Source organism: Poromitra crassiceps (genome assembly GCF_964638095.1).
Source record: "Poromitra crassiceps genome assembly, contig: HAP1_SCAFFOLD_223, whole genome shotgun sequence".
Classification (NCBI taxonomy): Eukaryota; Metazoa; Chordata; class Actinopteri; order Beryciformes; family Melamphaidae; genus Poromitra; species Poromitra crassiceps.
This window is the reverse complement of record NW_028152168.1, coordinates 290,064-313,101: the sequence shown is the minus strand read 5'-3', so window position 1 is coordinate 313,101 and position 23,038 is coordinate 290,064. Positions and strand designations below refer to the sequence as shown.

General features: G+C 42.6%; 2 protein-coding genes across 2 annotated transcripts; both read right to left on the bottom strand.

The window, feature by feature from the left end:
- Positions 1-5,962: 5,962 nt before the first annotated feature.
- LOC310770757 (uncharacterized protein) lies at positions 5,963-14,252 on the bottom strand. The gene is made up of 12 exons (XM_083663469.1): positions 13,702-14,252; positions 12,994-13,111; positions 12,750-12,806; positions 12,250-12,337; positions 12,032-12,145; positions 11,763-11,843; positions 11,261-11,481; positions 10,288-10,409; positions 8,409-8,640; positions 7,536-7,824; positions 7,313-7,456; positions 5,963-6,331 (listed from the first exon to the last, which is right to left on the bottom strand). The coding sequence occupies exons 3-10, from the start codon at positions 12,794-12,796 to the stop codon at positions 7,803-7,805; spliced, it is 927 nt and encodes a 308-aa protein (XP_083519595.1). The 5' UTR covers positions 12,797-12,806; positions 12,994-13,111; positions 13,702-14,252; the 3' UTR covers positions 5,963-6,331; positions 7,313-7,456; positions 7,536-7,802.
- Positions 14,253-15,078: 826 nt separating this feature from the next.
- Positions 15,079-22,168, bottom strand: LOC310770767 (protein HGH1 homolog). The gene is made up of 9 exons (XM_083663479.1): positions 22,093-22,168; positions 21,674-21,805; positions 20,826-20,964; positions 19,421-19,558; positions 19,258-19,377; positions 18,373-18,385; positions 18,117-18,282; positions 17,277-17,377; positions 15,079-15,944 (listed from the first exon to the last, which is right to left on the bottom strand). The coding sequence occupies exons 2-9, from the start codon at positions 21,781-21,783 to the stop codon at positions 15,847-15,849; spliced, it is 885 nt and encodes a 294-aa protein (XP_083519605.1). The 5' UTR covers positions 21,784-21,805; positions 22,093-22,168; the 3' UTR covers positions 15,079-15,846.
- Between the last annotated feature and the right edge of the window lie 870 nt (positions 22,169-23,038).

Below are 23,038 nucleotides of genomic sequence, written 5' to 3'. Positions count from 1 at the left end.
ACAACATTTCAACATTCTAAATTACCCCCAGCTTACCTCCTGTTGCAGTGTTTGCTAGTACAATAGCTGACAGAATATAAGCTAGGTTGCAAACTGTTCTTCGGCAACACAATTCTGTGAAAACCGTCTATAGAACTGGTAATGTGATAATACAGACAGACAGACAATTCATTCTTTTTGCTGCTGCAACAACCCATTTTCCCCCACGGGAATCCTTAGTTTCATCCCATCTTCTAATTCTCACGTGCTTTGAACAGGGCCGTCTCGGAGCAGAAGCAACTGGGGATGGATTTGACCACTGTGCAGAAGGAGATGAAGGCCAAACACAAGGCGTACGCGAACGCGGTGGGCATCCTGAGTAGGAGGCTCCAGGAGGTGCTGAGCGACAAAGACATGACTGAAGCAGAGCTGCTCAAACTCAAGGCCCAGGTGGCAGATGGAGGCAACAGCCATGATGCCCTACAGGTAAGGCAGCACTTTCTCCAACATAGACCTTTTCTTTTTGCAACAAGTATTAAAATCATGTATTTATTATATATTATACAAACTATACAAAAATTCAATGGGTTCAATGACCTGTAGCGGTACTTCTGGCCTGGTCAGACGTTCCTACAGACACAACTGGATAGGAAGCTGTTTTTTTTTATTTTATTTTTTACATATATATATTTTATTTTACAATTTTCAGAACAAAAACAGGCTCAGACAAAACAGAACAAAACAAAAATATACATATATCAACATTCCAATGTTACAGCGTTGTGCTATCAGCCACATCAAGTGCTTCTTGTGCTTGTAAGAGATGTGCGTGGGAGGATCCCATGCAAGGGGTCCATGAAAAGTCAGCTGGGCAAGTTACTTGTCGCTTTCAACCTCATCTAAGTAGGCCAGAAATGGGTCCCAGATAGCCGAGAATTTCACAAGACAATTGGTCCTCAGGAACCAGAGTCTCTCCATACATATAACCGAAACTTAAAAGTTAAAAGTTACTTAACTTAAAAGAAGGTGGAGAGGAAGACGAAGACTTCCACTCCTGCAGAATGAGTCTCTTGGCGGGTGGGTGGGTTTTGAGTCCAGGTCGCTCCATTAGCGCCTCCTCTGGTCGGTTAGGGGCGCCTGTTCAGGGGGGAGAGGAACTGGGGGGAATAGCGTGATCCTCCCACACGCTACATCCTACCGGTGAAACTCCCCGCTGTCAGGTGGAAAGAAGTGGCTGGTGACTGCACATGTGTCGGAGGAAGCATGTGCTAGTCTATGTTTCTCCCCAGATCGGCAGAGGGGGTGGAGCAATGACTGGGACAGTAGGGGGAATTGGCCAAGTACAACTGGGAAAAAACGTGGTCAACAAACAACATAACATAAGACTAACGGTCACTTTTGCGATGTCAGGTGTTGATGCAGAGCTTCAGGTCATTGGCATAAGGAAAATAACTATTATTATGATCATCACAACAACTCACCATCAATCATTTGACATGATCAGCAAACTATCATGGCTTTTCTCCTCCCTCTACGAGCGTTTAGGAGGCCTAAGGCAGTGGGGAGGATTTGTCCCAGGCTCATATTTCTTCATATTTTTTCTTTTAAATCTTGCACTTTTTAGTGTTGATTGCTTATAATGTTGACAATCTTGGAATGAAAAGTTATTCTACTGTCTACTCATTGTAATGCATTCAGGAGAAGAGCGCCTGCCGAGTGACTAAAGTGTGGTGGCATATAATTTATATATAATCTGTATACCAATCTACCAATCATCTACCAATCTGTATATATAATCTGTGTTTATCTGTGGTCCAGGAGAAGATTGAGGCTCTGCAGACTGAGCTGCAGGCTGTGAGCCACAGCAAGAGCGTGCTGGAGAAAGAGCTGAAGGAGGTGATCACCATCACCTCCACAGAGCTGGAGGACTACCAGGAGAAGGTCATGGAGCTCGAGGATGAGGTATGCTATATAATTGTGAGTGAGTGAGTGAGTGAGTGAGTGAGTGAGTACACATAACTGCTATTCCTTTCTAAAGGGAGATCACAGTTTTCTTGTTTTTATCCATTGTTGTGTTCCTGATCACAACCCTGTCTTAGCAGTACATTTACACTTCTGTTGTCATGTTTATTTTAGATTAATTATATGAATCAATATCTAATTCACAGCTTCAAGAGGCGCGATGCTTCCAGAGGCGGATTCGGAAGTTAGAGGGTGCCAACAAGAAGCTAGCACTAGAGCTGGAGCATGAAAAGGGGACATTGGCCAGACTGGGGCAGTCCCACAATGCACTGCGGGAGCATTCCTACGTTTTAGAGACTGCCTTGGCCGAGAGAGAGGCAGATCTTGTCCAACTCAACTTACAGGTGAAAATGATTTGACATCTCACAATGTTCTTCCATTTTTCCTGCGGTACCTTTTTTTAAATTCAGAGTATGGAATAGGAATTTGATCATTTTCAGCGTCTTGAAAAATTATTGAAATGTACACAAAGTGTGCAAGAGAATGGAGGTGGGGAATTGTTCATCCTCATACTAGTATCTGGCTACACACATTATCTGATTGTCGAAAACCAATTATTTCACCAATGTAAACCTTTAATTAGATCAAAACAATTGAGATATAAAATCTCTTTTACAATTGTGATCTGGCCTAGAATGCAGCAAAGTTACACGTTGGCTTAAACATGTTGGCATGAAATTGCCTTGTCACAATAGTCACAAGAAAACAACAGCATACATAGGAAAGAAAGAACATGAGAAAATAGTTGTGCATTGTGATAAGAGCAGCTTGTGATAAGGATTTCAGATATTAGAATAAACTTAAGCTACAGATACCAGTATTTGGCATGCATAATATTGATCATCAACCTAAACCATCAAATCCAGTCAAGAGCTAATAGTGATCCTGTTGCTTTCTCCCTTATTCTCTTCTTCAGGTTCAAGCAAGGTTGAAACACAAAGAGGAGGAGGACCAGCAGATGGAGCAGGTGGTGCACACTCTACAGCTGGCCTTGAAGAAGGAGAAGACCAGAGTCAAGCACCTCAAAGAACAGGAGGTGTCCAGGTTCCAAGAGGAGCTGGCCGAGGCCCACTCCCAGCTCCACATCCTCCAGGAGGAACTGGACAATTGTAGTTTTATCTACATGGACACTTTTTTGCCTCCCTAGCCTTTTATTATTTCCTTTCTCTTTTCTATTTTCAAGAATTGTACTACTTTACAAATATAGCTTTATTCTTTACTTACTTTAATTACAATGCCCATCTGAGTTAGGCAGTTCTGCTGTTTTTTGCAGTTTTTTTATTTGATTTTAATGTATATAGTTGTCATTGTTCAGACTCGTGTTTTAATGTATATAGTTTAGTTGTCATGGTTCAGACTCGTGTTTTAATGTATATAGTTGTCATGGTTCAGACTTTTGCCCTAGTTTTTGTTATTTGAGTGTTGTGGTTCCCTGTCTAATTGTTGTAGTTCTGTGTGCCATGTTCTGTTTACCCCAGCTGTGTGTCATTTGTAATCACCTCCTTGTGTAGCCTATATATGTACCTTGTCTTCCAGTTAGTCCTTCGTTCATTGTCTTGTTAAATACACTTTTTACTTTGTTAAGTTCCTGTGTCGGCTGTCCTGCTTTTTTTCATCATAGTTGTTTAATAGTGTAAATTGGATGAAATTGAAAATGTTATCAAATGCAACCCATAAAATCAAAGCAGATGGTAATTCTGGTACATCTCCATTAGAATTCAATGTAGAGCGGCCTTTGGACAGTATGCTATCTTACAGCAGGGACTGCAAGAGAGAAAAGAGTCCCATCCCAACTTATCAATCCGGTTTGCTCAAATTAATTTCTGGTGTCAGTTATGGTCACTGGTGGGAAAGTAGGAAGTGACAAAACAAAACTTAAGGGTAAAACTGTGTGTTAAACAGCAGCCAGCAAAGAGGTTCATCCATAAAATCTGTTGCAAACACTTTTTTTCACCCGCCACTTCCACTCACCATGCCGGAGGGGAAATGTAGGTCTGAGCAGTTCTAATCAGTTCATCCAAATCTAATCAGTTCATCCTTGTGAGGTCACAGTGACCTTGAACTTTGACCTTCGAGGACCAAAATCGAATCAGTTCATCATTGAGTCCAAGTGGATTTTTGAGCCAAAGTGACCTTGAAATTTGACAACCAAAATCTTTTCTTTAACAATATATTTATTGTGACCACCAAAATCTATTTTGTATGACACTTACTTTAAGGTGATCTTAAATGTCTCCCTGCAGCATGTATTGTTTCCCCGTGTGATAAGATCAAAGCCAAAACAATGCCTGGAGACAGTCACCTATGGGGGGGCCGGCAGGCAGAGCCTACAGCACAGCCAGTATTTCAATAGCAGAATGATGCCTCCACTCTGGCACTGTTGTCAAGTTTAAATCATGTGAACTGTGATCAAGGAGATTCATCTACCTCCAAGGTGGTGAAAATGATCTAATCAAGCGTTGTCTTCCTGGCTGGGGCACACAGAACACACAACGGTGTTGTCAAAAGACACAGGAGCCACTAGTTGAGGGACACTACACAAGCACAGCCAACCAACTACCCACATGGAGGGCAGTGCCCATCTAAACTCTGAACACACGATTTCAGACGGCAGTCCGTCTTTATTGTCACACGAACACACTACAACACACATGCTTGTCCTTTCCTCCAGGGGGCAGGCCAGGAGCAGTGGTCGCTATTTCTTTCCAGCGCCCGGGGACCTTCATTGGACCATCATTGGACCAACTTCAGATGTTGTCGTCACTGGTCGGATGACGATCTTCTGCATGTTTTTAGTGGGGGGTTATGTATGGAGGAACCCCCTGGGGGGTACGGGGAGAACATGCAAACTCCACACAGAAAGGCCCTTTCGACGAGATAGCCCACCTGGGCAGTAGGCACTGAAGATATGGGGGGGTCACAACTCCAGCGCCCACAGCGTCCCAGGTGGGAATCGAACCCAGGACCTTCGAGCTGTGAGGCGACAGCGCTTACCACTGCACCACCGTACCCTGGTTGGCTAGGAGCCAGCTAGCCTTGAGACATGATTGGCCAAATGATATCTCTTTATTGTGTCTCTGATCAGTGTATAGAGAGGCAAAGTGACCGCCTACTTCCTGCTTCAGCACTGTACCAGGGATTTTTATCCGGCATTTATTTTCTCATAAACATTTCGTAAAATGATTATAAAAAATAGTTTTACTTGGTCAAACCAAACCGGTTCAGCTATATTTAGAATCAAGAGAGACCATAGAACATTTAACTCGGACCAAAACTTAACCTTATCTAAGGTTAAGTTAATTAAGGTTAATTAAGCACAGGCTTAATTAACACACACACACACACACACACACACACATATTTACAGTGCTCAGTTTAAAATTATAGATGGTAAACTGTTTTCAAATTTAGATCAATGTGGAGGGACACTTTCTTTCTAATGTATTTCACAAATTTTCATTCATATGACCTGGGTGGGGACAGAAATGGCAGTATGGCACCCATCTGGCGGAATGGCTCTACTACTGGACCAGCCTATTTCCTCTGCACATTAATTACCTCTCTACTTTGTATGCTTTTATTTTGAAGGAAAAATCACTTAACTTCCTTCATATCAAGGATGAGATTTGGGCACACTGGTCTTAACAGTACACTACAGATCACATCACTGGTAAACATGAGACTGGTATTTGTGAATATTGCAATATGTAGGAAAGTAGAACATGTAATGATTGATGGTCCTCACCAGTGTTGGGCAAATTATTTTCAAAAAGATACATATTTATTACAGTTAACAGTTGTTCGAATATACAAGTTATAAAACAGTTATAATATTATTTTTCAAATATAAAGAAAAAAACTAAAAAAAAACTAGACAAAATATTTTTTCAAAAAACAAGCTAATATTACAGTTATGAGAACATATGAATAAGGTTTTCCGATAAGGATTCATTTATGCTGTTTTAACTTTAACAACTTTCAAAAAAGATAAATATTTATTATACAGTTAACAGCTGTTCAAATATAGTTATAAAACAGTTTTAAAGATAGTAAAAAAACACTAGACAAAATAATTTTTCAAAAAACAAGCTAATATTACAGTTATAATGAGAACATAGGTTTTAACTTAAACAAAAAAATGATAAAGACATTCAAAATCCAGGAATATTTACAAAACCTTTTTTTCTTCTTTTAGAATGGGTACCAATGAGTACCAAAACATGTCAGTATAGGGAGGTCATGTGCAACTACAGTTAGTACTGCACAACTCATTTCCTCTGGCTGGGGGGCTGAAGCATCTCATGGGAACTGATGGGAAACACGGGACGTCCTGTGGGAGCAAAGACACATTAAAGCACACTAACATGAAGGCCAGGCTAGCACTTACAGCTGTTTCCTGTAACGCCCAGGCCACGGTGTGGCCTGCTGTATGTGTGTGAATTCTGAGGAGTAAACTCAGTGGACCTTTTATAGAGAAAGGAGTTTGTTATGATTTTCCCATGTGTCTTAGTCTGTCTTCTCCCCACTTGTTGCCCATGTTCCCTTGTTAGTCGGTCTTAATTCCTCCCACCTGTTGCCTATGTGTCTCGTTAGTCTACCCCATTACCTGAGTTCTCCCCACCAATCAGCTCTCCCGGTTTGCCCCTGTGTTCCTACCTCCCCAGCTGTTCCTGATGATTCCCTGGTGTATATATTGTCTCAGTCTGTGTGTGGTCCCTGTTGAATCATTGTCTATCTGTCGACAGATTCTGTCCCCTGGTTGGTATGTATCGTCTTCCTTGTGCTCTGTTGTTCTGACTATTGGTCCTGAGTTTAGCCTAGCCGCTGGCTAGTAGGTTTTGTTATTTTGGTTTATTCAGTAAAGACTATTTTTCTCCAAGAACCCTTGCCTGCCTGGTCTGCATTGCCTTGCCTGCTGCGGCGTGCTGCCTCTCTCTCCTCTGCATTTGGGTCCACACATCACACCACCATTTACAACATGACAAGTTTCCTATCTTTGGTCTCAGACATGCAGCGTCGGTTCATTTTGGCAAAAATATATGAATGGAAATGTCCAAGCTTTCACACTGCCTGCAGAAGCATGCATCTGACATCTTGCTCAGAAAAGCTGCCTCGGCTCAGTTAAGTAGGGATGGCATCATAAATGCACAGATTTAACCAGTCACTCGCACACAATATGACAATATATCTCCTCATGATAAGATGTCTTGGTATCTGCTTCATGGAACAAACGAGACTAAATCCACAGCCCCTCATGAACGATCGCCTGCATCAGATCATTCTCAAACCCTGCGCCTCAACCATCACTGACCTTCGTCTGGTCCTCCAGCATGGCCCTTGAGACCAAAGAGTCTGGTGCGATTATGTGTGCCAAGGCGGCTGCCTCACTCAGCATCCTCTGCTTCTGGAACATCAGGTTGTTCAGCCTGGCTATCTCGTCCTTCAACAGCTCAACCTGATACGGAGGATAAGAGGAGTAAGTGTGGTCCATATAGATGCTTGAATGGAAACCGTGTGCAGGTGTGTGTGTCTACCTGCTGGTTGTTGCTGCCGTCCCCTGGCGTGTTGCCAGCTGGCAGGGAGACTTTCCACAGCAGTTTGAGCAGTGTGGGCCTCCTCCAGGACCTGCTGCATGCTCTTCACACGGCTGGTCGGTGGGCCTCCTCCAGGACCTGCTGCATGCTCTTCACACGGCTGGTCGGTGGGCCTCCTCCAGGACCTGCTGCATGCTCTTCACACGGCTGGTCGGTGGGCCTCCTCCAGGACCTGCTGCATGCTCTTCACACCGCTGGTCAAACTCTTCAGATGCTGCGGTTCCTTCGCCTGATTAGACATGCACACAATAGATCCACTTCAATAGGCTGTTTGTTGTCTAGAATGTTGCTGAACTGCTGTATGTCTAGAATGTTGCTGAACTGCTGTATGTCTAGAATGTTGCTGAACTGCTGTATGTCGGTATGTCCACTTTGTCTAAAAATAGTGGCAATGAAAAGTGGCAATACAACTCAACTAAAAGCTCATCTATCCCCATCCAGTTTTCCCAACGGGGGTGGGGGAGATACACAGCTGGAGACTATTCACACAGGGACTGTGAACTTAGTCGAAAATTCAAAATTGTCAACTATGAACGACGTGAACTAGTTCATTTTAATCAGTGTGAAATGAACTTTGAGCGAGCTCTTGTGAAGTGTGAACTCGCACAACACTGGATAGTCAGGATGCTACAAAACAGAGGAAACTGAGAAAAAGTGGGAAATTGGAATTGCTACAAATAAATGAGTTGTCTTTCACATTTTTGTGTGTGTGTGTGTAATCAAACCCTGAAAGAAGATCTAATCTAAAAACAACACCACCACCACACATTTACAACTGGGAGAAATAGATGTTTGACATAGGGTGTCATTAACTTGTTGTCCTGCAGGTGTTTGTCCATCTTGCGTGTGAGCCTGTGGCCCTCTGAGATTTGTTTGTACAGGGCTTTGAAGTCCTCAATCTGGCCCAAAACATGGCGGCCGTTGCGATTGGCCCAGAGCCGGTGGCCTGACACGGGGAGGGAGGGAGCACTGGAGACGCCGTCACCAGAGCTGCTGCTGTGCTGGTAGCCTTCGTCCACCTCCTTCTCAGCATGATGTGTCATTTCTGGACAGAGTTATGAATGGCAGGACAAGAGACAAAAGAAAAAGCAACACTGTCACTGACACAACTGGGCAGAGTAATAGAGAGCGGCAGGAATGAGTCCGGAAGTATACTTCCGGGTTTGTGAGAGGAAAAGTCTATGGGATTTAACATGGAGGTTTCGCTTAAATGCATAAAATAAGGTCTGTGGTTAACACAAGTTTATGGGAACGTGAATTTGGGTTCAGCATGATAATCTTCACAAACGTGAAGAACTTTTATGACTTTTGGAACATACATTTTTTTGATTTATTACCTGGGTTTTGTGGTCTAAATCACTCGTTTCAAGTCTTCTTCAATAGAGCATGATGATCATTTTGTAAATTACGGTCCCATTTAGAGTCAAATAGACTGTAAAGCAGACTATGTTTTGGGGCGTGATTCCAGTGGCCAATAGCAGGCAGCGCTGTGGCTCTGTGGGAAACCATTGGTCTCGCGCTAGCTGCTTCTGGCTCAAATAACCAAGATGGCGACGGTCAAAATGTCAAACTCGAGGCTTCAAATCAGGAGTTCACAAACCAATGGGTGACATCACGGTAGCTATGTCCATATTTCTATACAGTCTATGGTCACCAGAAGAAGCTCCCCTACGTCCACCGAGCCCGAGCCAGGGACAGGGACACACTCCTTGGACGCCTCGCTGGATTCTGCTCAGAAGTACAAGCAAGGAGAGGGAAATTTAGCTCACGATTGCACAGCATTAACCAGAATTTCTCTCGGATTTTAAGCCCTGGTTCAGATCAGAGGTGTTGCCGGATTCTCGTGTAACTTGGCTCACCAAAGTGTCCCTTTTAAATTATTTTTCGCTAGTGCGCTAGTGCACCGACGAGGACACATACGCCCAAACCGGCTTCCCACCCTCAGGCACAGCCAATCGTGCCTGTATGGACGCCCGAGCAAGCCGGAGGTAACACGTGGATACGAACCTGCGACCCTCATGTTGGAAGGCAGGGAATCTACCTACACTACCTGAACCCCACCAAAGTGTCTCTTTTGAAAAGTAAAGTGGGCATTTTGAAAGTTGGCTCGTCGTGCAAAAACGTGTGCATCTTTTGTTGGTATGTGGCCTTTAAAGCCTCTTCAAGCTCTATTAAGCAACACCTTAATTAATAGTACATTTCAAATTTAGTTTACTCTCACTTTACCATACATCTCTATGCAAGGCAGAATGAGAACATGTTTCTCTAAAGGATCAAGGTGCAAAAAAAAGAAAATAAATAACAATATATAAGAAACACAAATATGTATGCAACACAGAAAAAAAGTTAAAACAATTAAGTTTGTAAGATTGTAAAACCAGTATAAGTGTCCAGAACAATTAAGAGTATTATCAGGGTGAGATGGATTGGCTATTTAGCAGCCTGGTAGCTTGTGTGAGGAAACTGTTTAACAGTCTTGTGGTTCTGGCTCTGATACTCCAGCACCTCGTGCCAGATGACAGAGGTTCAAAGAGTTTGTGAAGAGGGTGTGAGGGGTCCCTGACCATGTTCAGTGCTTATGAAGGGGTTGGCTCTGGTAGAGGTCCTCAATAGAGGGTAGAGAGACTCCAAAAACAACAATGGCTGTAAATCAGCACAAGACTCTTTTCAGAGACAACATGCGTTGGCGTACCTGTGTGTTTGTGAGTGTGTTCGATCTTTTGCAGCTCCGCACGCAGCGACTGGAGCAAGCATTGGGAGTCAGCCACCTGTTGCCTCTCGAGCGTCACCTGACACTTAACCTCACCCTGCAACCTGCAAACGCACACACAGGGATCAGAAGTTTCACAACAAAACATACTACTCTATCAAAGAAAGGTTTCATAGATAACGGTCTAGCCCTTAAAGACAATATGCACGTACAGTACACGTGTGTGCACACACAGCAACAACTGTAGGAAAGTGATATGTCAGAGAACTGTCCTCTGGGGCCTGGGGTCATCTGTAAAGGATTCAGTATGGCGCGTGCATGCGTGTGCTCTGGGGCGAGGACTCAAATGCTATATTCTCATGTTCTAAGTTCTAGTAATGGTATAGAATTATGGTTAATTGTAATGAGTGTTTTGTATACTGTCATTATGGGCAGTAATGATAGTATGTGTGTATCTTGTTTGCGAGTGTGTGGTGCAAAATAGCTTGTCCTGTTAATGATCTGGCCTGTGTGTGTGTGTGTGTGTGTGTGTGTGTGTGTGTGTGTGTGTGTGTGTGTGTGTGTGTGTGTACTAGGGGGTGGGGGGTCGATCGATACAGCATAATATTTTGTGTGGCACGAATACCAAATATCACAATATTTGATCATATAAAGTGTCAAGTGCACGCAACATTTATGACAGTTTTTTTTAATGACAGTGTTGGTCAGTCTGTCTGCTTGACAATCCAATTTTGCTGCAATAAAAATGATTGAAGTGAAATGAACAGATTGGAAACTTGATGTCATTAGATAGAAGCTTTTTCCTTCGGGGAGATCATTTGCAGTTGAAAAAGGGTAATCAATCGCAATATTTTTAAAATTGCAATAAATATCGTATCCGGATGTAAGTATTGTGATAAAGTAGCTGTGTGTGTGTGTGTGTGTGTGTGTGTGTGTGTGTGTGTGCGCCATGTACCTGTGCAGCTCCTCCTTGCTGGAGTGCAGCGCCTCCTCCAGGCGGCTCTTGTCCTTCCTCAGAGCCTCGCCTTCCTTCCTGCTCTGATCCAAGTTGGTTGTGCGCCGGGCCAGCCTCTCGCGCAGCTCCTCCACCTCTTTCTCCACCTCAGGCAATCTCCTCTCCAGTCGCTCCCTGTCCCCAATCTGCCCGCTCAGCTTCTTCAGCTGATCTTGCAGATCCTGGAGGGGGGTGAGAATGGCAATACTGTTACACAGAAGTTCATATTTTAATTTGAGTATATATCAGAGAGTGTGGTGCTCCTCCGCCCGCTGAGGGAGATGTCAAGATACAGAGTATATAGATGTCAATATACTGTAATGCATGAAGTGACTTTTTTCTTCAATGACTGTTCGAAGGGATTCTGACTTTCTGCAAGCAGAATAATGGTGTGGGCAGATTGAGTGAGGATTAGCATGTAGCATAGCGTTACACTGGCATAGTGAATGTGCAGGTGACTTGCCTGCTGGTATTTCTGCAGCTGGGCTTTGTGCGCGGCCTCTCTAGCCTTGGCCAAAGCCTCATGATGACACAGCTCTGAAATCTGCACAACAGAAGAAGGACAGACGGCTTCGTGTGAGACACGCCTAACACAGAATCCTAGTGACAGCACAGTAGGGTCACAGCAAACAATATTTGCTGCCGTGATAAATCAAACCACAGGATAGGTTATTATCTCAATTGCTCTAAAGTCAACAATGAGTGAACTGAGGTGTGTTGTTTTAAGCTCACCTCTTTGCCCTGTTCCTGAACGAGTTGACCGAGCTCCTGGATGGATCTGCCGCATTTCAGAGCGTTTTCCTTCTGCGTGCTGATCTCCTTCTTGTTCTCCTCCAACATCAGGGTCTGTTTTTTAGTGAGCTCATAATTAGCAACTCTTCAATCAAACATACTTTCAATACTGTGCAATAAAAATAAAAAATAAAGTTGTCTCCATGTACCGTACGTACCTTGTTCTGGTTCTGGGCTCCCTCCAGTGCTTTCGTCACATTTTCATTGGTGCTTTTTGCCTGGGTGAGCTCGGCTAAGCTCACTCTGCTTCTTAGCACAAGCACAGAATACATGACAAAGAAAAGAAGAAGAAAAAACATGAGCAAATATCAGCAAGTATGTTTAGTGACACAGGGGGGAGTGCTATAGTGATCTGTTGTGATTTAATTAAAAACATTTTCTTTTATTAATTATGGTCCATTTCACTCCTTTCACTCTTAAACATATGGCATACACACACTCATACTTCTGTACTTCTCTACTACTTAGCTGAGAGACACCGACAAGTTAACCATGAATAACCATACAATTCACCTGGCAGAATATTTGAACAGCTGCAGTGACAACATTCTAGTTAGCCTTATATGCATTCCCAGTTAAAGTCACATGTTAGCGAGCGTCAGTCATCTTATGAAACATACGCAGAGATTAAAGAAGGAAACATGCAGATAAGACCAACCTGAGCATCCCTTTGTGCCTTGTTGTCCTTCTCTCTGTCCAGCGCATCCCTCAGTGCCTACAGGGAAGACAGGCAGTATCAAAGGTCACTTACTACATAACTATATCAAATCAAGAGTTGATCACTCCTCATAAGGTTTGGTGACCACCTACTATTATGCAGTTATTCCTGCAAAACACATATATTTTCAAGTGTATTGAAAATCAATGGTAATGATTAGCTTCACTGAGTCTTGAATATTCACCTGTTCTAAATCGGCGACCTTCTTGGATGTGTCTTGAAGTGCAGCGTCCGCTCTCTGAGCTTGCTCTCTCAGACGCCGGGTTTCTCCCACCTCTCCAGACAGACTCTCCAATGCTTTCCTGACAACATACACAGACGAGATGAGGTGAGCGTCCAGACACATTTTCACCAGTGTGGTTCCATGACATCTTCCTGCCTTCTGAGACTGTTTGCCTGAATACTACGCAAAGTTCTGTAGTCAAAGCTTTAGAGACTAATGTAACGTTGACATCATTTCTGGGATTTTGGTACCTACCCTGGTATCCTAAGCTTCTATTAAAGGGCTTTGAACAATTATGTTCCCTTCAAAATTCCTTTCTAACAAAACCAAAACCAGGTCCCAGTCAATGATACCTCTTGTGTCGAGAGTGGACACATAGTAAGGCATATACAGGAAGTGGTTACTGTTTTGCCAGACTTAGCAATCACAATTTTCCACTTCTATAACTTTTCCAGGATGTTCATAATCCTATGAACCTTGGTTAGCGGCCTCTGGGTACAAAGTTGCTGCCTACATTCAGGTAGTAAACTAATCATGTCGGTTGCAGGATAACAATAAGATAGTTGATATATCAAATAATAGCAAACAAACATGACTATTCATCGCTGTGGCGCTAACACTGCTATTTTCTTGAATATGGTGGGGTTGTATACGATGTATACGACTTACGATGCAGACACCAGTAGTTCATGTTTCCCTGACAGCTCTCTCTTCATGGACTCCACCTCTACCTTCAGCTCAATGTTCTTGGGAGAGACAACATTAATTCCATTATAGGACAAATACAGGTAGATGTATAGCAAAAACACTGGCACTAGGAATGAAACAAGTTGGACTAGGCACGCCTAGTGGTGAACGCCACTATTTGATTCGCTGACTTTCTCACTTGTTTTCTGGTTAAAAATCAGTGAGACACAGGGCAACATTTCAGGCTCTGGCAGGCATGGCAGATAATGTAGAATGGAAGTGCTCTGGGGCGATAGATTCCCTGCCTACCAACACGAGGGTCGCAGGTTCGCGCCCCCGTGTTACCTCCGGCTTGGTCGGGCGTCCATACAGACACGATTGGCTGTGTCTGCGGGTGGGAAGCCGGATTAAGGGTATTTGTCCTGGTCGCGGCACTAGTGCCTCCTTTAGTCGGTCGGGGTGCATGTTCAGGGCAGAAGGGAACTGGTGGGAATAGCGTGATCCTCGCACATGTTACATCCTGCCGGTGAAGCTCCCCGCTGTCAGGTGAAAAGAAACGGCTGGCAACTGCGCATGTCTTGGAGGAAGCATGGTGCTAGTCTACGGCTCTCCCGAGATCGGCAGAGGGTGGAGCAGTGACCAGGGCAGCAGGGGGGGGGGGGGGGTGATTGGCCAAGTACAATAGGGGAGAAAAATCAGGGGGGGATGGGAATGGAAGTGCTCTGAATATACACATATAACTCGGTGTATTGGCCAGCACCGCAAAAAAATATGTGTGTGTAACCTCCTCTTGCCCCCTATAGGCTCTGACCAGCAGAGTCACATACACAGCAGTATCTAGGATGAGCTGGATGTTATACTGGGCTAAGTATAAAATTTCAATAACAGGATCCTGAGTTTCTAGCCGTTGGTGTTGAGCTGGCTAGATCTCCTATTTATCAGTAAGAGTCAGTTCAGGCTTGAATAAATGAATAATAGTGCGGTGCCTCCACTGTGGAATTACTAGACTCATGCACTATGAGCTAAATGTGTATTCCCCAGAAATAACAGTAAGTATAATATGTAAGTGTAAACCTTCTAATAATAAATAGTTCAGGACAACAAGATAAAAAGGAATAACAAATATTAATTTATTTAAATTGTGTTGGATTGGTTTTTCTTTTGTTCGTTTTAGATTTCTTCAAAGTATTTTTCTATTATCACAATATTTCTTTTACGTTTCAACAAACCATTTTTTTTATACCCTTTAGAAAAACAAAATTCACAATACCAGAATTTCAAAATAAACAATAAACATTCAAGTTTACCCAGTAATAAAATAAAAGCTACAAAATGTACTTTGTGTTAATTTATCTTAAAGTGCAAAAATACCCAAAGAAAATATTGTATGGTAGATCACTCACAGTGTCACTCTCAAAAGAGTAATAGCGCCCTCTATAGGAAACTACACACAAAAACAAAACCTGAGTTATGTGTGCATGTGTATCAGTGTCTATGTGATGTGTTTATGTGCTAGAATGTGTTAGAGCGAATGTGTGTGTGTGTGTGTGTGTGTGTGTGTGTGTGTGTGTGTGTGTGTGTGTGTGTGTGTGTATAACAACCACAGGCTTCAGTTAACTTTGACAGTAGTACAGTTTGCACAGTAACCCCAAACTGTATAGCTTCTCAAAGAGACAAGTAAAGGTTCCCCCTTATAACCCAGTGTTCAACTAAACCAAGCTTGGATTTTCTAAACGGTGGGGCCCATACGTTGGTGCACATAGGAATCCTGTTTAGAAACCACGCTACTTTTTCAGTTCCAGTGTTTGAGAAAACGATAGTATCCAGTTACTCACGCGACCATAGTTACTCACGCGACCATGACACAGTTTGTTAAGATCCAGAGAATCCACGAGCAGGCAGATGAGGCAGCAGAAAGAACGAGAGCAAAGCAACCGGTCCGTGTTGCGACGCGCATCCAAGCAGCTGAGTCCGTCCTCAAAAGAAATGGTTATTAGCAGCAAGCTAACAATCCAGCCACGTTATTAATGCGTTACAATTTGATTAATTTAAACTAAGTTCTATTATCGACTGGTACACTGAAGTTATAGGAGTAAATACACACACACACACACACACACACACACCTTAATTTTCTTCATCTGTCAGCTCTTCTGGACCAGCCAATGGCAGCAGGAGGAAGGGCAGGATGTCCACGGCATCACTTAGCAACCACTCATGATGGGCTGAACAGAATGAGGAGACAACACAAGTAAAACCTAATATGGTTAATGACCTGCATTTATATCCTGCACTTTTATCCAAAGCACTTTACAAACAGGTACATTCAGCCATTCACACACACATTCATACACTGATCGATGGCAGCAAGCTACCACTCAGGGTGCTGGCACAGCCATTGGGAGCAATTTTGGGGTTCAGGATCTTGCTAAAGGACACTTCGACATTAGGGCTGTCAAAGAATATTCTACATTTGAATATATATTCGAATATAACAATTAAAAGAATATTTGAATCTGAAAATTAATATTCAAATGTATTATTATTATTTAAAATAAATTAACCCAGGTAAAAAACCTGGCCAAGAGGGCAACATAAAAACATACATATTTTGCCTGGTTATTTAAAAACATTACAAAAGTGTAGGCTACTACTGTATTAGTACTGACTGAATAAATATGGGGGGAAAAAAACAATGTTGAAACAAGCAAAAAGTTTATCTTCAAGTAAATATACCAAGTAGTTATATAAGCTCTCTGGTTGTATAGAGGGTATGCACACCCACTGGAAGACGCCCCCTCAATCAGGAATGAGTGTCAAATTGAGTGTCAAATTCCTCCCTGAGCAGCAGGTGTCAGTTATCTAGGCTGATTACTGCATTCAAGCTCAGTCTTGCTGTGACTCAGTGCGCATGACCTCACAGTGACTTCTGCCTCTGTGACATCACGTGCATACCCTCTATTGGTTTGCCTTGCCACGCACGCAAAAAAGTATTATATATTATATTTTATATTATTATTATTATTATATATTCAAACGAATGTGTTTTGTTTAGAGGGAATATTCAAAAATGATTGTGGGGCAATTTTGACAGCCCTATTCGACATGCAGACTGAAGGACGCAGGGATCGAACCACGACCTCTTTTATCCAAAGCGATTAGTGGACGACCCGCTCTACAGTAGCTCCCGAGCTACATAGTCTATCTGATGAAGATGATGAAGACTTTGGTGGAGGATCAATAATTGTTGCCACTGTAACTCTGGAAAGGTGAAGTTCCAATAATCCCCTGAGGTATAATAGCCACAGACATAGACAGAAATGGACTCTCTCATTGACTCTTACGTAGACTCTAAAGTAGTCAAATCAAACAACACACGATGGAGTTTAATGGGGGCTCTGACAATCACAGCACGTCAAAGGTTACTAACTTAATGGCATTTTGTGGCCAAACTGGTCCGTTGGAAAACAGAATTATTGACGGATACATTTCTGTGTGTTGGGCTGGTTTGGAACATCCAGTACGTTGAGTAACCTACTCGCCACTGTGTGTCTCACCGTGATCAAAACAGCAGTTGCGTAGGGTGCCTATGACTCCTCCCCTTCTCACTGTGGAGGCCTCGTACTGGGTGTAGGGCAGTAACCTCTGGACGACACACCTGAAACACACACAAACACCAGTAAACTCTGGACTACACACCTGAAACACACACAAACACCAGTAACCTCTGGACTACACACCTGAAACACACACAAACAACAATTGTAACATATTAAATAGTGGAAGTGCTTGGGCTAGTGTTGCTAACTGCTCAATGTGTACATTGAAATCCACTGGAGACACATTACAAGTTTAGTAGACCGTGCAGCCTTGTTTAAAGAATTATCTTTTGTCCTCGCACGTTTTCACAATATTTGCATTCAATCAAATCATACATTTTGCCCCAATATCATATCTGAGTAATTGATAGAAGAGACTATTATGCCACATTAAATCAAAAGCTTTCTTAAAATCAACAAAGCATGGAGTGTGTGTGTGTGTGTGTGTGTGTGTGTGTGTGTGTGTGTGTGTGTGTGTGTGTGTGTGTGTGTGTGTGTGTGTGTGTGTGTGTGTGTGTGTGTGTGTGTGTGTGTGTGTGTGTGTGTGTGTGTGTGTAAACTGGTACATCTTCCCCTGTGATCTGGCTTTCGTTTGGAAGATCATGAGGCTTTGTTCATGTTTACTGTTCTGACAGTATGTCTCTGAAGGAGTGACAGGATGTGTTGTACCACCTGTCCCCTGTCCAGTATTTTTTTGAATGTTGTTTGGATCCAAATGTTTTAACCTTTTGTGTCAATAAAAATAACTAACTAGTTTCTGGCTTCAGATAGCTGCGTTAGATCACCCCCCCCCTTCACCTGTCCTTGTCCAGTATGTAGTTTCTGGCTTCAGATAGCTGCGTTAGATCATCAGAGCCATGTTTTACCTGTGCGTAATGCCTTGCTATGGCATAGTCCATGTTGTTATTGCGAATGGCCGCTTTGTGTTCGGCAATCCTAATTTTGAGTGCGCGTTTGGTCTGACCTACATAGACCAAACCCCATGGACATTTTAGAATATACACAACATGGGTAGTACTGCAGTTAATAAATGATTTGATATTGTATTTTTTACCTGGATGGACAAACTGTTTGGAGTCAGATGAATTAGAACAGTGGGTGCAATGACCACATCTGTAAAAAGCAGAGGGGAGCGGGGGTAGCCAGGTGGTTTTCTGGGGGGGACTCATGGCACTGTGGACCAGTCTGTCTTTCAGTGAACAAGATTTTCTAAAAGAGATGAGGGGGGGTTCCGCACATATTTGTCTCAAAGCAGGGTCGCTTTGAAGGACATGCCAGTGTTTATTAACAATGTTTTTGATTTCCCCTCCAATAGAAGAGAACTCGGTGGAGAGGCAGAGGCGTGGGGCGGTGCAGCGCTTCGATTTAATGAGGAGGCTGGCTATGTCGGTGCGCAGAGCTCTCTGATACGATAAGAGTAGCAGTATTGTTAATTCCTTAACGATACCCATCCATATTCTGGAGGCCAGAGGAGATGGCGGTAAGTGTTGTGAGACATTCTCACATTTTCTATCCTATGTTTCCTCAACATTGCAATAGCTCCTTCCGGTTCTGCGGTTGAGTTCGTGCAGTGGAAAAATAAGAAAACTGTGCACTGTCTAATATGGTGGTTTATTAAGACCTTATATGGATTGAACACTGCATTTGGAGCTTAAAATGACTGAGAAGAACAGCATTATTTTGGAATGCAGTGCTGGAATATTTTCTATTTGCTTGGCGATTGGCTACATTTGTATTTAGTTTTTGGCATGTGTTGACACAATGGAATATCTTACGATAAGCCAATTTCAAGCCATGGGATGATGTTCATGATAATGAGAGAGTATGTATATTTAAGACTGTCTTTCATTTTTATTGACACTGTTTTTATATTAATTATTTTAGATGCATGTAACAATCTAGAGATGCAGTGCAGTTCCACAGCAAAGACAGTACTTACCTGCTGCACTTTTGTGATGCGGGTTTCTTCAAAGCAACACAGCAGGATAGACATTTCAATCATGCAGTCATCCATGAAGGCAATGTCATTTGTTTTTGGGCCATGTTCAGGGGCACCGAGCTGTAAAGGCAAGTTGGGCTCATGGGTCTTTCAGAGGACTAACCTTGAGCACAGTCTTGCAGGTCTTCACGTGGCGGGTCAGGTTGCTCAGGATGGTACAGATCCGATCGGAGAACAAGTACTCTCCATCCAAAAGGTTCTTAAAGAACACTGGAAGACAGTTGGCCTCTGTCACCAACACCTGGGAGAGACGAGAAACACACCAAATCACATTATGCAGGGATATTTATATACACTTGTGAAAACAATGTTACGTGTCACAACTTACCTGCTATAACATCACGTCACCTTTAAAGGAGAATTTCGTTTTTTTTTAACCTGGACCCATCTCCTGGCATTAATTATGATTTGGCCACTCACCAGGCGATCTCCGCGGCGTTTCTGGCCGTCCTAGCGTTGTTTTGACATCAATAGCGTCCAAGTCAGTTGTAAAATGCAGCTGACTTGGTGGACCTATGTGGGATTCGAAATAACGAAGGTTATGCCAAACCCCACATAGGTTGCGCTAAAACCACCACCGCAAAGCGTCCTCCTGTACTTGGCCAGTCGGCAGGAAAGTATCGCGGGACTTCACGAGACTTGGCGACCGAGATCACGTTTGAGGTAATTTGATCCCTGTGCAACTCCAGGAAACAGCCTTTGGCGAAATATCACTGTGGTGGTTCTTGAGGGATCAGATTATGACGATATTTGGCGAAAACGGGAATAAAAATAGCTATTTAGATGCAGGAAAGACAGGCTCACACTTGGCCCCAAGTCAGCTCCATTTTACAACTGACTTGGACGCTATTGATGTCAAAACAACGCTAGAACGGCCAGAAACGCCGCGGAGATCGCCTGGTGAGTGGCCAAATCATAATTAATGCCAGGAGATGGGTCCAGGTTAAAAAAAAACGAAATTCTCCTTTAAATGCTCATATATGTCGTCATATTCTCAGTAATTTTTAGGTTTAAGATGATTAAATTGTTTATGGTGTCATTATTGAGTGTGCGAGACTTTGAGGCCATTTACACCTGGCATTAACATGTGTTTTCTGCCATCAGATTGCAATCAGATTGTACTTGACCACATTAACCTGAGTCCATTTACACCTGGCGTTAACATGTGTTTTCATTGCAATCTGATGGCAGAACTGGGTGTCCTCTCAATCTGCATAAAGTTGCTGTATCCAGATTGAGAGGACACATTGCATTTATACTTGTGTTCAATGTGTACACAATGCATCCCTGACCACCTCCGGAGGTGGTTTGGCCGATCAGAGTGCAATCCTTCTTCAATGCGTTTTGGGGGTGTTTACACCTGTACTTTCAAGTGATAAAACACAATCTGATTGCAATGTGATGACAGAGAAAACACATGTTAATGCCAGGTGTGGCCTCAGTGTAGCTGTCTACTATGATGCAATGCGACAGTGGCTAATCCTCAATCAAACCATGAGACAGATTACCTGGTGCAGTGTCTCATCAGCTGACAGATTAATGAGCGCGTGGTAACAGTCCTTCACTATGGCAATAGAGGGGTCAGCGGTCAGATTAACCAACGCCACCAGGAAGTCAGCTTTAGACCGGAGGGAGCAGCGGCCATCCCTGGAGAACAGACACGGATTAGCAATAAAAGAACAAGTGGATGACAAAATTGGTAGAGCAGCAAATCCTCAAAGCAGTAGTAGAAAGCAAAATCATTTGGTGAGTCAAATCTTTTAATTGATAGATACACTACATTGCCAAAGGTATGTGGACACCCTGGCCATTTCAGCCACACAAATTGCCGACAGGTTATATCAAATAAATCAAGGATACAGCTATGCAATCTCCACAGACAATCATTGGCACTCGGCAGTATAATGGGCCGTACTGAAGATCTCAGTGACTTTCAATGTGGAATCATTTCCAATAGTTTGTCAAACTTCCTCCCTGCTAGACCCAGTCAATTGGAAGTGCATTGTGCATGATATTGTTATTCTGTATAATATTAATATAGTTTTAATATCTGTTGTGTTGCAATTTTAGGTGTGGGTCACTGTCTTGGCCCACTGTGACTTGTGTGTACCTGTTGTAAACCTACAGCACTGTTGCACATAGAACACTTATGTTCAGCTTGCCTCTCTTTATATAATTGATCATATTGATTGTGATTAAAGATTATTTTTGTGTAAACTCTTTAGTGTGTAGTGTTTGGCTGCTTGCCTTTTAGAGGTCCAACACCTGCTCTGCATTTCTTCTAAGGTCACAGTAATAATACAGTAATATACTTTTTTAACATAAAAGTCATCTGATAAAAATGTGACTATCATACCTGTTTCCAGATAGGCCCAGGATGTACTCCGTGGCTTGACCTTTGACATCAGGTCGTGTGTCAAGGGTCAGGAAGGAAAGCAACTCCAAAGCCTCAGAGTCACTAAGCATCTTGTGACAGCTGTAACGTTATCTGACAACAAATATGATTAACATGAACATTATTTTCGCATTACAGCGGTTATAGCGTTAGTTAGCTTATAACGTAGCAAATGTCTCTGTGTGGTAGTCATTTTCTGCTGTTTCAGCAGCATGGATGTAGCTAGCGTTACACATGTTCCACACTGATTTCCGTGCATGTCGATCTTTTCAATAGCTGCACATGGTTTCCTCATACAAAATGAAATCATTAAACTCTTTCATGATAGCTGGGTGACATGTTGGTTTTCAAAAAAGTTACCAGACAAGACAAATTCTTACCTTTATAGACCTATGACCATGTTCTTTTCCACTGTTACTTGTTAGCAGCATGCACCATAGGGCCACTGGTCCGCCGATAATAACAACCCGACTGGAAACACTAGACGGAATCGTTTCCGTAATCCTTCTTCTTTGCTTTTTTCTTTTTCTTTTTTATTGCGGATCACAATGCCAACTTTAGGTGCCTACCGCCACCTACCGTACGAGTATATAGAACATGATCAAGTTTACATTAGTCTGGTGAAAACCTGGTGAAAACACAAGTAAACTGGAAAGTTTACTTTCTGGAAAAGTATTTTATTTGTACACTTTACCTACATTGTGCTTTAAATTGTTGTAAAATCAAGCAAAAGATGGAGATGTCCATGTAGTGTTACTGTGTACCTACAATACTTTCCCATTTGATAACACTATTATGAAGTTACCAACACAAAAATCTGCAATTCCTGGGAAGGTTTGCGTAACTTGAAAATGTTTTGTATTTAGGTTGTTATGGAGGCTGTTTCATAGCCATATCAACCTGTAAGCGCCTATTATGAAAAGCACTTGTTATTTTCTGGTCATCTTGAATTATTCCGTTTACGGACGAGCCCCGTTCCTTGAAATTTGCCTGGGCGACGATGGACACCCATATTATGGTCGTTCTAGATTATTTGACTATATCTAATCTTATAGTGTACTTCTATATGAATAACTATATGTTTTTTATATAGTTATTCAGTTTACTGCATACCAAGACTAGTGAAAATAATTTATTGCACCATGAGCCACCATGGGGGAGATTATAGCCCATACAGTTGATTATTTAGATGATTATGTTTAGGCAATGAAAGTGTGAATGCTGTTTATTTTTAACGAGACTTGTGAAATCTACTATAAATCTGCCAATCGAAACTCTGAACAATGCAAGTGAAGAGCATGTACTCTTTTCGTGCTCCTGTGTCAG